This window comes from Strigops habroptila, chromosome Z (assembly GCF_004027225.2).
Source record: "Strigops habroptila isolate Jane chromosome Z, bStrHab1.2.pri, whole genome shotgun sequence".
NCBI lineage: Eukaryota > Metazoa > Chordata > Aves > Psittaciformes > Psittacidae > Strigops > Strigops habroptila.
In genome coordinates, this window is record NC_044302.2 from 2,636,483 (window position 1) to 2,648,997 (window position 12,515).

General features: G+C 59.4%; 1 protein-coding gene across 1 annotated transcript; it reads left to right on the plus strand.

Annotated features, from left to right (window-relative positions):
* The first annotated feature begins 5,149 nt into the window (after positions 1–5,149).
* Positions 5,150–12,308, plus strand: LOC115619573. The gene is made up of 2 exons (XM_030512051.1): positions 5,150–5,930; positions 9,911–12,308. The coding sequence occupies exons 1-2, from the start codon at positions 5,293–5,295 to the stop codon at positions 10,008–10,010; spliced, it is 738 nt and encodes a 245-aa protein (XP_030367911.1). The 5' UTR covers positions 5,150–5,292; the 3' UTR covers positions 10,011–12,308.
* The last annotated feature ends 207 nt before the right edge of the window (positions 12,309–12,515 follow it).

Genomic DNA, 12,515 nt, shown 5'->3' on the forward strand with positions numbered 1-12,515 from the left:
TGCGTCGTTTCCCTCCCCGTCCCGAACACGTTTTACGGGGATTTGGCCCCAAAACGCCCACTAGGGGCGGGGCTGGTCGCGCAGCGGGGCCGATGGATTTCGGCGCGGCGGAGGAATGGACCTGTGCAAGGCCTGGATCCATGGGGCCTCCTAAGGGGGACAGGCATCCCGGGACACACAGACAGCATGGGATACACAGGCATCCTAGCGACATACAGACATCCTGGGACACACGGACATCGTGGGACACATGAACATCCCAGGGCACACAGACATCCCAGGACACACAGACACCCCAGGACACATAGACATCTCAGGGATGCACAGACATCCCAGGACACACAGACATCCCAGGACACACAGACATCCCGCACACACTGAGGTCACCATGGTGGCACATTGTGGCTGAGCTGGACCTTCCCAGCCACAGCAGCACCATGTTCCCTTCCCATCCCAGCCCCATGGCCATGTCCAGCCTCCCCATCCCGGCTGCAGGGACACCCCATGCAGGGCTCAGATGGGGGCTCAGTGGGAGCCAGGAAGGGGCTGTGGCACAGCGCAGCCTGGCAGCACTGACCCCCACCGCAGCTCCATCCTGGTGTATAACTTTTATCCTGTCTTGCTGCACATCTGCATTCACCTGCAGTAATGCGGGACATGTGGGATGTGCCTGGGGGCACAGGGGCAGCAAGACCCTATCCCAGCAGCTCGCTGTGGGACGGCTGGGGGCACCCATGGGTGAGCGGCGCAGGGCACAGTGCTGGGATGGGACAGGGCTCCCCACGCAGCCCTGCCAGCCTCAGCACAGGGATGCCGCTGGTCCAGCCATGGTGCAGGCAGCGGGACAGCCCCTTGCACAGCGGCACACGGCCCTTGTGCCGTGGAAGCCACCATACACTGGCCCGTCTCCAGCAGCACGTGCCCTGGTGCTGTCCCCTCCGGGGCCTGCTCCTCGCTGGAGCCGTGTTTTTCCGCTGTGCGCAGTGGAGCGTGGAGCGGGGCGGCCGGGCAGACCCCCACCCACCACCCTCAGGTGTGTTTCCACCCAGGGCCAGCGGCCCAGCGAGGCGCAGCGGGGCTGGGAGCGGATGCGGGGACAGGAGCACAGCTTTGGCCATGGTGGGACGTGCACCCACTGGCCCTGTGCCAGCCGTGCTGCACAGCACCCCATTGCATGGCTTCTCATTGCACAGCATCCCATTGCATGGTTCCCCACTGCATGGCTCCCCATTCATTGCACAGCACCCATTGCATGGCTCCCCACTGCATGGCTCTCCATTCAGTGCACAGGACCCCATTGCATGGCTCCCCACTGCATGGCTCCCCATTCATTGCACAGCACCCATTGCATGGCTCCCCACTGCATGGCTCTCCATTCATTGCACAGCACCCATTGCATGGCTCCCCACTGCATGGCTCCCCATTCATTGCACAGCACCCATTGCATGGCTCCCCACTGCATGGCTCCCCATTCATTGCACAGCACCCATTGCATGGCTCCCCACTGCATGGATCCTCATTCATTGCACAGCATCCCATTGCATGGCTTCTCATTGCACAGCATCCCATTGCATGGCCCCCATTCATTGCACAGCATTCCATTGCATGGTTCTGCATTGCACTGCTCCCCATTGCACAGCTCCTCATTCATTGCACAGCACCCATTTCATGGCTCTCGATTCATTGCACAGCACCCCGTTGCATGGCTTCTTATTGCACAGCATCCCATTGCATGGCCTCCCATTCATCGCACAGCACCCCATTGCACGGTTCCCCATTGGATGGCTCCCCATTGCACGGCTCCCCATTCATTGCACAGCACCCACTGCATGGCTTTCCATTGCACAGCACCCCATTGGATGGCTTCCTGTTGCACAGCGCCTCATTGCATGGCTTCTCATTGCACAGCACCCCATTGCATGCCTCCCAATTGCACAACTCTCACTCATCACACACCTTCCCACTCCTTATTTCCCTCTTCCCACTGCATGGCTCCCTTCTTGTCGCACAGCTCCCTCCCACATTGCATGGTTCCCCATTACAAGGCTCCCTCCCTGTTGCACGGCTTCCCACTGCATGGCTCATTTCATGTTGCACAGCACCATCACCATTGCACAGTTCCCCATTGCATGGCTGTTGCACAGGTCCCTCCCCATTGTATGGCTATTGCATGCATCCCCATTGCACATCTCTCTCCCCACTGCACAGCTCCCTCCCATTGCATACTTCCCCACTGCACGGCTTCTCCATCCAGAGCTGCTGTAAGAGGGACCCAGCGCACCCAGCAGCTCTGGGCCAGCCCCTGACACCAGCGGGCACCCATGTCCCAGCTCACCCTGTGCCCATGTGCTGCAGCGCAGATGTGCCCAGCTCCCACCACCACCCGCCCCAGCCCTGCCACCGCCACTTTCATTCTCCTTTTTGCACTTGCCATCTGCCACCGGCGTCCCTCCCTGCAGGCTGGAGGGATTAACCCCAGGGAGGGGGAGCTGGGGTGCGTGCTGCAGGCAGGGACATCATCCCTGCAGTGGTCCAGGCGCTGGTGGGGACAGGGTGCACGGGCTAGCGACAACAGGGCTGTGACTGCCACGGATGCATGCACCGGGCAGGATGCTCCTCTGTGGCTACACAGCCCCTCCAGGTTGTGCAGGGACCCAGCCCGGGGGGGGGGGTGACAGGCCCTGCTCCCCCCTGGCTGTGCAGGCTGCCAGGCCAGCTGGCTGTGTGAGCAGCAGATGTCCACCCCGAGCCACCCTCTGCCACGCCAATCCGGCACCTGGTACCCAGTGGCCATCTGGAGTCGGCCACATCCCCGGAGACGATGCTCAGCCCTGGCTGCAAGCGGCACCCGGCCACTGCCATCCATCCCAGGGGATGGGAGGGAGGGAGCTGCTCCCGGCAGCGCCGAGTATGGCCAGTGCCGGGGGAGCAGGTTATGGTTTATAACCACAAGCCATTTTTTGGCTGCTCAGTGCCCAGCCCCACTCTCAATATCGGGGTGGTGCGGACACTGCATCAGGGAAGGGTCAATCCAGATGTGCCATCACAGCTGGGAGCAGAACACCCAGTGTCTATGGCTGTTGGAAACCACAAAAGCCAAGATGGGTACACCGCAGTCTTGCCTGCCCATGGACCCCCCTGGCCCCGTGCTCATGGGGCTGCTGCAGTGGTCCCCAGGACACTGGGCTGTCCCCAAGCTGCCACCGCAGTTTCTTGCCTCCCTCCCAGTTAGGTACGAGCCCCACAGACGATGCCAGCAGGAGGGTTTTCTGCTTGCTCCCCCCTGCCTTACGCAGCTCGCTGATTAATTATGGATCCAGCAGAAAGCTTTTATTACATTACAGTTTACTTGTGGCAACATCCGCGTTTGTTAAAAAAAAAAAAAAAAAAAAGAAGAAGAAAGTAATTACTACGGTGGTGTAAACACCACAAACACCGCTGGGTTATGGGGAGCTTGATGTTCAGGGTAAGCACAATGGCTGGCGCTGGCTACAGGGCCCTGTTCCATGGTGGGATGGGATGGGGGTACCCGGGGCTGCCTCCATGGCACTGCTTAGGGTGATGACGGACCACAATGAGGGAGATCCCATCTGTCCCTGCTGGGACACGCCATGGATGTGGGTACCATGTCCCCAGCCTCGTCCTGACCCAGCCCAAAGCGGGACAGAGCCAGAGCCTGTGCTGGGGTCCCCGACTGCTGCTAAGGAGGGAATAGTAAACAAGGTGGAGTGAAATATTTGATCTCCATCCATCTGCTGGTACTTAATCTCCCACCCGCAGCCCTCGTGCCTCCCAGCCCCACTAATCTGCTTCCCGTTGGCTGTCGGGGGGTCAGAGCTGGGGCTGCTGGCCATGCACCCCGCCACACACAGGGCATTGGCACAACTGGAAGGCTGCCGGTTCCATATGGTGGGAGAAACCGGATTAACTGTCCCCATTTTGGGATTTAACCCCTGTGCTGCTGCTGCAGTGGTGGGAGGGCACGAGCCAGGCGACAGTGTCCTGCTACCGACCCTCATGCCTTCATCCTGCCCGCATGAGCATCTTCTGCCAGAGCCACTGCCCACACTGCAGTGGCAAGGGACAAATCTGTCCTTGGGGGCTTGCAGGGGATGCAATTGCCATCGGGACTCCCCGGGGATGGGAGCAGCTCGGAGACACTCGGCGTGAAGTAGAGCCATAAGTGCCTCCTGCGTCACGTGGCGAGGATAAGTGCAAAATGGCCCTATTATGATAATTGCACAAAATTATGATTGATGGAGATTAGCTGCTTATTTGAGGAAATGGCAGGCACACGTGTGACACGGGCAGGCCGGGGCACAGGGGCACGGGCAGAGGGGCACTCCAGATCCTCCCTATGGTGCGGATTGTCACCGCCATCCCAGGAGCTGCTGCATCCCAGCTCTCAGGCTGGGAAGTTCCCTTGCATAGCCAGAGCATGGCTGGAGTCCAGGATGGGGCCAGTGTGACCCATGCACAGCCCCATCCTGCCCCATGGAAGGCTTCTGGTGTCTCCTGCCAACCCCATTAAAGGCATCCCCGATTAGGGGATAAACCTGTTAAACGATGATGGCAGGCAGGTCTCTGTGTACCGACACTTTGACTGGTGCAGCCCTACCAGGCTGTGCCGTGGGGATGTGCCGTGGGGCTGCGGAGAGGGCAGTGGGGCAGTGCCAGCACCCCTGCAGCTCCCATAAGTGTATATTACTTATTTTGGGTGAAGCTGAGCAAGGTGCTGGGCTGGCACCCATCCCCTGCCTCCTGCCTGGCCATCCCTACCAGTGTTCCTTGGCCTTGGGGACCCTCCTGGAGCATCAGCGCTGGGAGAACTTGCGCTACAATGGGTGCTCAAGCCACATTCCAGCTTCTCCCTTCAGAAAGTCACCAAGACCAGGAATCTGGGGAAGAAAAGCCGGAAATGCAGGAATGGCTGCAATGCCAATGGCTGACCAGGATGGAGCCATGGTATGATACACCACTGGGCCAGGTTTTTGGCGTGGGATGGGCACACTGCGTCGCACAAGGCTGAGGCGGCCGTGCAGTGACAAATGGCTGGGGGGTACCCCAAAACCACCCACCCATTGTGAGAAGTCCCTCCTCCACTCTCCCCTTCCCAATTTCCCGGGCCTCCCTACGCGGCAGACGGATGCTGGGTAAGAGGTGTGTCTGCCGGAGCCGTGCTTGCCACGCAGCATCCCTGAGCCGATCTGCATCGGCGCTTGCCATCCCTGAGATGGGCTCTCCTGGCTGGGCTGAGGGCACGAGTGGACACAGACGGAGCTGAGCCTCTCCATGCGATGCCAGCATGGTGTCCAGGCTCCCGTGCCCTCACTGCGGGACAAGGACATCACTCAGCTGCCCGCAGCGAGCCCCTGGCAGGTTCCCCGCCACCGGGCACGGCGAAGCCAGCTCATTTCCCTGCCATTCTCCCCTTTTCCTCCCCCTTGTTTGGCTTTTGGCAGCGGAGCCGTGGTGGTGGCTGGGGCGCGCGGTGCTGGGGAAGGGCTGCCAAGCTCCAGCAGCCCCCCGGCCCCCCGTGCCAAGGCTGGTGGCTGGCAGAAGGGCTGCCTGCGCCTGGTGGGGCTCCGTCAGCTGCGGGAGGATCCCTGCGCCGCGCTCGCTGCCAATTTCCCTGCGAGCTGGCACCGTGAGCGGCTCTGGAGGCACCGGCGGAGAAGGCTGGGGAGGACGGATTGTGAAAGGGAGAGAGGAAAAAAAACAACTAATGGACACATGCCATCGCTGGAGCGGCGAGGCTGCCGCTGCCAAGGCGCCAGCAGGCAGCGCGGGGCCAAAACCCGCCGCGGCGGAGAGAGGAGGGTCTGGCAGCCCATCCTGGCGCGAGACACATGGAGGACGGGCAGCGCGGCAGCGGCACAGCATGGCCAAGGCAGGACGGGTGGCAGACGGTGGAGCCAGAGCGGAGAGAGGTATTTGCCTTCGTTCTAAAGGCTGCGTGTGCGTGCATGTGTCCGCTGCTGGGGCTGCACATCCTGGCCGGCTCAGCCCGGTGCAGGCTGCCCGCGGCCTCTGCGGCCGTCCCGCCGCGCTCCTGCCTATGGCCTGCCCTTGGCTACCTGCGCCCGCTGCCTGCCATGGGCAGGGAAGGGCTCTGGGTGCCGGCTGGGCTCGGATAATGGCTGCAAATGGGGATTTGCCGTCGCCTGGCAGCACACGCAGGGGCCGGCGAGGGAGGTCGCAGCTTTGTCTGGTTGGGCTTTGTCTGCCGGCGGCGGCGGTGCTGGAGCTGTGCGGGGCACAGGCAGGGGCAGCGTGAGCCAGAGTCCTGCTGACGGCAGGGCTGGCACATGGGAGCCATCCCCGGCTCCCTCACCAGGGCTGCTGCAGAGCCGAGCCTGGCGCGAGGGGTGGCTGGGGGAGAAGGGAGAAAGAGAGGGTGGACAAAGAGCCTGCTGAACCCACCACCATGCTGGGGAGGAGGAGGAGGGAAGGGGAGGATTGCGGGGCACTGGGAAGCTCATGGTCCTGTGGCCATGAGCTGCACAATGCAGGGCACATGGCAATGGGATGCTTCTCGCAGATGGGTGTTGGGGGCGCGGGTGTGTGTTGGGAGCCTTGGGGATGGGGATGAGGGGTGCAGGGCAGAGTCTCAGTGCGTCAGCGCTGATACGGACATGTGCCGGGCCAGGTCGGTGAAGGAGCAACGCTGGAGCCAGCGGTGGACTCCAGTGTGCTGGGAACACTGCGGCTTCACAGCTCTGGTGGAACCCATGCGAAGGAAAGGACTCTGGCCAGGCCCCCAGGCTCCAAACCTGGCTGGCACCAGGGGAAGGAGCTGGCACTGAATTCAGGGAAAGAGAGATGTTGGCGATGCTGAGCTCCGGCGTCACCCCGACGCTTGCCTGCTGCTCTGCACCGCTGAAGGACGCGGCCTGTTCCCGCAGCACTCCTGGCCCAGAGATGTCCTTTCTGGACCAGCACCACCAGGACAAACCTCTCTCAGGGTACCTGGCCTCAGGACCCATCTCCTGCAGGAGCCACAGCAGGGGCCACAGTATCCAGCTTTGAAGGCATCACCATCTCCCTGGGAGGCATGTGGAGTGAGGCAAGAGGAGCCGGCCTGTCCCATCACATCCCATCCCATCCCATGCTCAAGCATCGCTGGCCAGACTGGTCCACGTCTGGCTGCCTCACAGCCAGCCCATACATCATGAATCCAAGCTGGAGGAGCAGCTCTGCCCATTCCTGCATCAGATATTGGGATTAAACACAGCAGCCTACTTGTGAGGGGCAGACCGTGCTGCAGCCTGGTCCACAAGCATCCCATGGAGAAGGATTGGAAAAGATCTCTCTAGCAGCTGAATGACACCACCGCAGTCCCTCCACCTCATGCAAACCTCTCAGGGCTGCTGTTCACAGGAGGACAAAGCCCTTTGCCTGCCCCACGCTGCCCATTGCAGGGCTGGGAGGCAGGAATGCTCCCTGTGTCGCAGAATGCTCCCCCCATCTCCTGTTCTCCCTCGTTTTCCTCCATATTTCACAGTTCCTGCTTCCTGCACAAGGCAGGGGTCTCCAGGGACTCCAGCCAGATGTTCTCTGCAGCACACCACATTGCTTTCCTAATGAAATATTCATGGAGCCTCTCCGCCTTTTGCCATGAAAGCCTTCTGCAGCTCCCAGCCATGGAAACGCTGCGCAGGCAGCATTCCTGCAAAGCCATCCGCCCCGGGGGTCCCGGCCCCCGCTTCCTGCTCAGCACCTTTGCGCTGCTCCTCCTTCCTCTTCCTCCTCCTGCAGGCGATGCCAGAGCAGGGGCTTCATCCCCTCTCTCCTTGCATCGCCAAGGGCACATCCAGGGCCATGTGCTGGGGATGCCGGTGTCCCCTCGTGGCCATCACCCGCCCCAAGGCAGGGTCCGTGCATGGCTGGGAGGGGTGGCGGGTGGATGCGCACCCCAATATGGGGCATGGGGGTGTCTTACCCATCCCATTGCCAAAACCACACCAGGAAGGGTAGAAGTGGAGGCCCCATTTGCCAGCTTGGTCCCGGTGCTGCCGCCGGCGCCCAGCCAGCCCGCAGCATTAGCGATGCTGTGCACTATAATCCAATTAGGTTGTTTATGCAAACAATCAGGTTTTATGTTTCGGTAAAAAGCTTAAATAACCTTAATCAAAGCGAAAGACCTGAAATTATCACCAGCGGGTGATGTGGTTTGTTCCATGCCGGGCAGGACACCCTGCCCAGCTCAGGACACCTTGCATGGCTCGTGACACCGCACTGGCAGCTCCAGGATCTGATTGATAACCCAAGGAGGGAAAGGTGGGCACAGGGTGGCCATGGGGGGCAGCAGGATGGTGCTGGGGTACCGGTTTGCTGTGCTGGCTGCGGATGGAGGAACACATCTCTGCTACAGCCACCTCTGGGGCTCCTTGCTCTGGGTGCTGAGTGCCTGATGCTCCAGTTCTGGCCCCCTTGGACCTCTTGTCACCACTGTCCATAAACATGGGAGAATCCCTCTGCACCGAGGTGTGGCATCAGGCCAGGGCAATGCAGGAGATGCCAGCCAGTGTCTGATCCAGCCCACTGCCACCATCCCACCTTGCATCATCAGCCTGGGCTGCGCTGACAGCACTGGAGCATCCCGGTACTGGGGGAACATACCTGCAGCTCCAGCTCTGGTCGGCTATGGCAGTGTGAGGTGGTACATGGGGGATTGTGCCACTCTGCCCCTGTGCCTGCCTGGGGACAAGCATGGCAAGGTGGGGAGCAGGACTTGCTCTGAAGGTCCATGCCCGCTGTTGCTGCCTCCTGCACACCCCGAATTTCTGGTGGAGTAATAAGCTATGCATGTAGTGTAGAAATAAAACATGTTCTGCAGAACAAATGATGTTAATTTGCTGAGAGGCTCTGAAGCTGAGTATTAGCGAAATGCCTTGAGGGAGAGAGCAGCAGCTGTGCTGGAATTAATGGCAACGTGCCGAATTAGCACCGCTATGCATCATAGTCAGAGGGAAAAATTACCGGAGAGAGGGGGAAAACAACCCCCTCCGCACGCCAGCCCCAGCCCTGGGGCACGCTGCGGAGCAGAGCCCATGGGCTGCTCTCACCCAACCCTTGCCCATGCACACGATGGGGAAGGCTGGTTGCGCTGAGCCCAATGGCCTCCTCTGTGAAGGTGTGACCTCAGGAGTGCTCAGCATCCCTCTGGGATGCTAGACATCAGTACAGGGTGCCCAGTATCCCTTTGGGATGCTCAACATCCCTCCAGGGTGCTCAGCATCCCTCTGGACCAAACTGTACCACAGCATCCCACACCCCACTCCAAGGGATCGTCTCATCCAGGGTCTGCATCCCTGCTTCCTTCCCCTCCTTTCTGGGGGACTATTCATCTCCTTGTCTAGTTATTTCTTCTATTTATTCCTAGTGGTTGAGTGCCTAAAGTCTGTAGATCCTCATTGATTACTAACAGTGCAGCTGGCTTATGGCTCTGCAGCCTCCTCCAGAGCATCCGTCTTCCTTTCCCACCACCTTCCGCCCACCACAGCGTGCCACAGCTACCGGGACCATGCTGCAAAGTGTGCTTAATGCACGGTTCCAGTAAAATCCGCACCTCTGATGAATATTTAACACCAAGATCCGTCTCTGCTGCCTGCCAGGGGGGGTCTGGTCCCACTGCGGCTGCTGGGTCAAGGCTGCTGCTGGGTCTCATGACAAACTGGGCTTAGTGTGGCTGAACCTAAGCCTATGCAGACAGCAGTGAGCAGTTAGCCCAGTGGAGACTGGGGATGGTGACATCCTGAGCTGGTGACATCCATGAATCCCTCATTGTCCCCTGTGTTTGTTGCAGCCCGCAGCTGCTCATCCCCAGCATACAACATTTCCCAGCATAAAACATCTCCGTAACTTGTCTTGTCACTCTCAGCCTTTTCTCTTGCTTTTGCCTCTGCAGATCCCCAGCCCCATGGGACAAGGCTGCTGGATGGAGACCCCCCTGCCTGGTCCCTGATGCCACTGTGCCACCCACCAGCCAAGTCATGGGACAGTCCTAGGATGGGGGCTCATGCCTTGGGCCGTGCAATGTGGTGGATGTGGATGTGCTGCCAGTCTGGTCCTTGTAGGGATGCATCAACAACTGCCAGGACCCAACCCACCGGGACGTGGTGATGAGGATGGGAACCCCTTTACAACCCTCCTGTAGCCACTGGGTTTCAGCATCACCAGGAGTGTGTTCAGGCGAAGGAAGAGGTTTATCCATGTGGAGGCTTATCCATCCAAACACCAGCGCACATGGAGCTTTACCAAACACACTCAGGCCTGGACAGCTGCCACAGGGGCCAGGATTTGACCTGGGGAGAAGAAGTGTGCTCCCAGCCATGCTCCAGACCATGGGAGCATGGAGGCTGACAGTGGCATCACCAGTGAGGACCTGCATGGACACACCAAGGTCCCCAAGCTGGGAGCTCTGGGCGCACAGGGCTCAGCTCCACAGCACGGGGCCATCCCACCCCTCCATCCTCAGGCTGGGAATTCGGCTGGGAAACCTTATAACCAGTTGGTTTTGGAGCAGGAGGCGAGAAGCAGGAGGAAGGTGCTGCGGGTGCTGCGGGTGCCCCTGCACAGGCAGGGCGATGGGTGCTGCCGGTCACTGCCAGGTTACATCTGCTGGGGCACGCAAGAGTGACTCCAGATGCATTAGAAGTGCCGTGCTCCAATTTCAATTTCATCGTCTCACAATCATTTTCAGGCTCCTCTTAGTGCCACATTAACGAAGCCTGCTCGTTTGAATGCATAATTAGCCCAAGCATTCTACCTCGCTAATTTCGAAGCAAGGCGGGGGGGGGGGGGGAGAGAGTTGGGGAGGGGGAATTTGCATATTAATTTAGTAGAGGGAGAGAAAAACTGTTTACCACTTGCTTCTTGCTGTTGATCACAGCGGACTTAACTCTTTCCCGGGTGCCATCTGGAGCTGCAGAGCCGGGCGCCCAGCCGGCACGTGGGATGGGATGCAAAGGTTACAATGGCAGCAATTAAATCCTCCCTCCGGCCAGACCACCCTGGTTACCTTTACTACTGGGAGCACTGGGGCTGCAGCTCCTGGGAGCACCAGCCAGGCGAAGGGCAGCCAAGGTGGAGGTACCAGCTCCAAGGTGCAGCCCTACTCCCAGTGTGGCCCTGGGGTGAAAAGTGCCATCGTCACCCACACCCCAAGGCATCAGGGTCCATCCTGGGTCTGTCTCTGCCACCCTTGGCAAAGCTGGTGTGGTGCCAGCCACAGGGATGCCCAACAGCATCACCCGTCCTGCAAAGGGATGGCTTGGTCCGTGCCAAGAGCACCCTATGCCCCTCAGTGTGCCACCTCCAAGGGGACAGCTCTGTGCCCACATCCCTCTTTTTAGCATCACCCACCCATAACACAATGTCAGATGTTCACAGATGCCATCCCCAACAGACCTTTTGCAACAGGGTAGCTCACGGCATTGGTGTGCATGGGATGCCCATAGAGATGATGCGCACCCCCAAAGCACCCATGGGCTAATGTGGGCAGGCTCGCTGAGCACTGACAACTTGCTACATCCCACCCCCCACCATCTCTCTTTGTTTGGGAGTCTGTGGGCATCTTGAGGCGAGGATGGAGGTAATTTGTCTGTCTCCTGCAGCGGGCTGTCATCTCACATCTGTGAACCAGTTCTATTTGCACTGCCATTAAAAAATCTCAGGTCTGACAGGTAGTAAAAAAAAAAAAAGTAAAAAATAAAAGAGAGAAAAGACTGAAAGAAAAATAAAAAGCAGCTGAGGAACTCCTGGGCAACAGGATGCTGCAAATATCGTGGGCTTGCCACATCTGCAACCACCTTCAAACCCAGAGCTGCAACGAGCCATATTTTGGCCTTTGGACAATCCCCATCTCATCTGGGCTTTGAATCTCCATCCCCATCTCATCTGGGCTCCCCAAAAGAGCTTATTCACCCCTAGCCCCGACCATCCACCCCGTCTCACTGGCTTGGAGCCATCCCAGTGCGTCACAGTGATTTGGGGAACAGCCTCCGTCGCTGGCACCCCATTCTGGCTCCTGCATCCGAGCTGGCACACAGAGATGTGCAAGGGGTTTATCCTGCACCCATGCATGCTACCAGGTCATGGAGCCACATGGCTGGAGGACATCCCACATGTGGGAATGGGGTCTCCGACATGGCCAGAGCAGTGCCAGTGCTGCCACGAGGCATGGGGCTGGCTCGCAGAGGGTTAACAGTTGATTACAGCCTTTGTCTCTGCATCAGTGTACATAATGCGCCCCGCATTTGCATACTGCAGTGTGCGCTCAATTAAAATGAACTTTTAATTTCTTCTAAGTAAATTACTTCTTCCCGGTACGTGACGCGCACAAATGTCAGAATAATGGGAGAGCCTTAATGAGCTGGGAATGAGGGGCGGGGAGGGGAGCACAGGGGGACCCGGCCCCCCGGGCCACCCTCCAGCCTCCCTGCCAAGGGAAAGGATGGATCCTGCTTCCTTCTGCCTTCCCTGCTGGGGCTGGGACATCGCTGCCTCCAGCA

What these genes read in the sequence shown, in the direction of transcription:
- LOC115619573 (XM_030512051.1), top strand. Translation starts at nt 5,293, where the DNA reads ATGCGATGCCAGCATGGTGTCCAGGCTCCCGTGCCCTCACTGCGGGAC. An exon ending in TGGAGCCAGAGCGGAGAGAG is followed by an intron (nt 5,931 to 9,910) that starts GTATTTGCCTTC and finishes TTGCCTCTGCAG; the next exon opens with ATCCCCAGCCCCATGGGACA.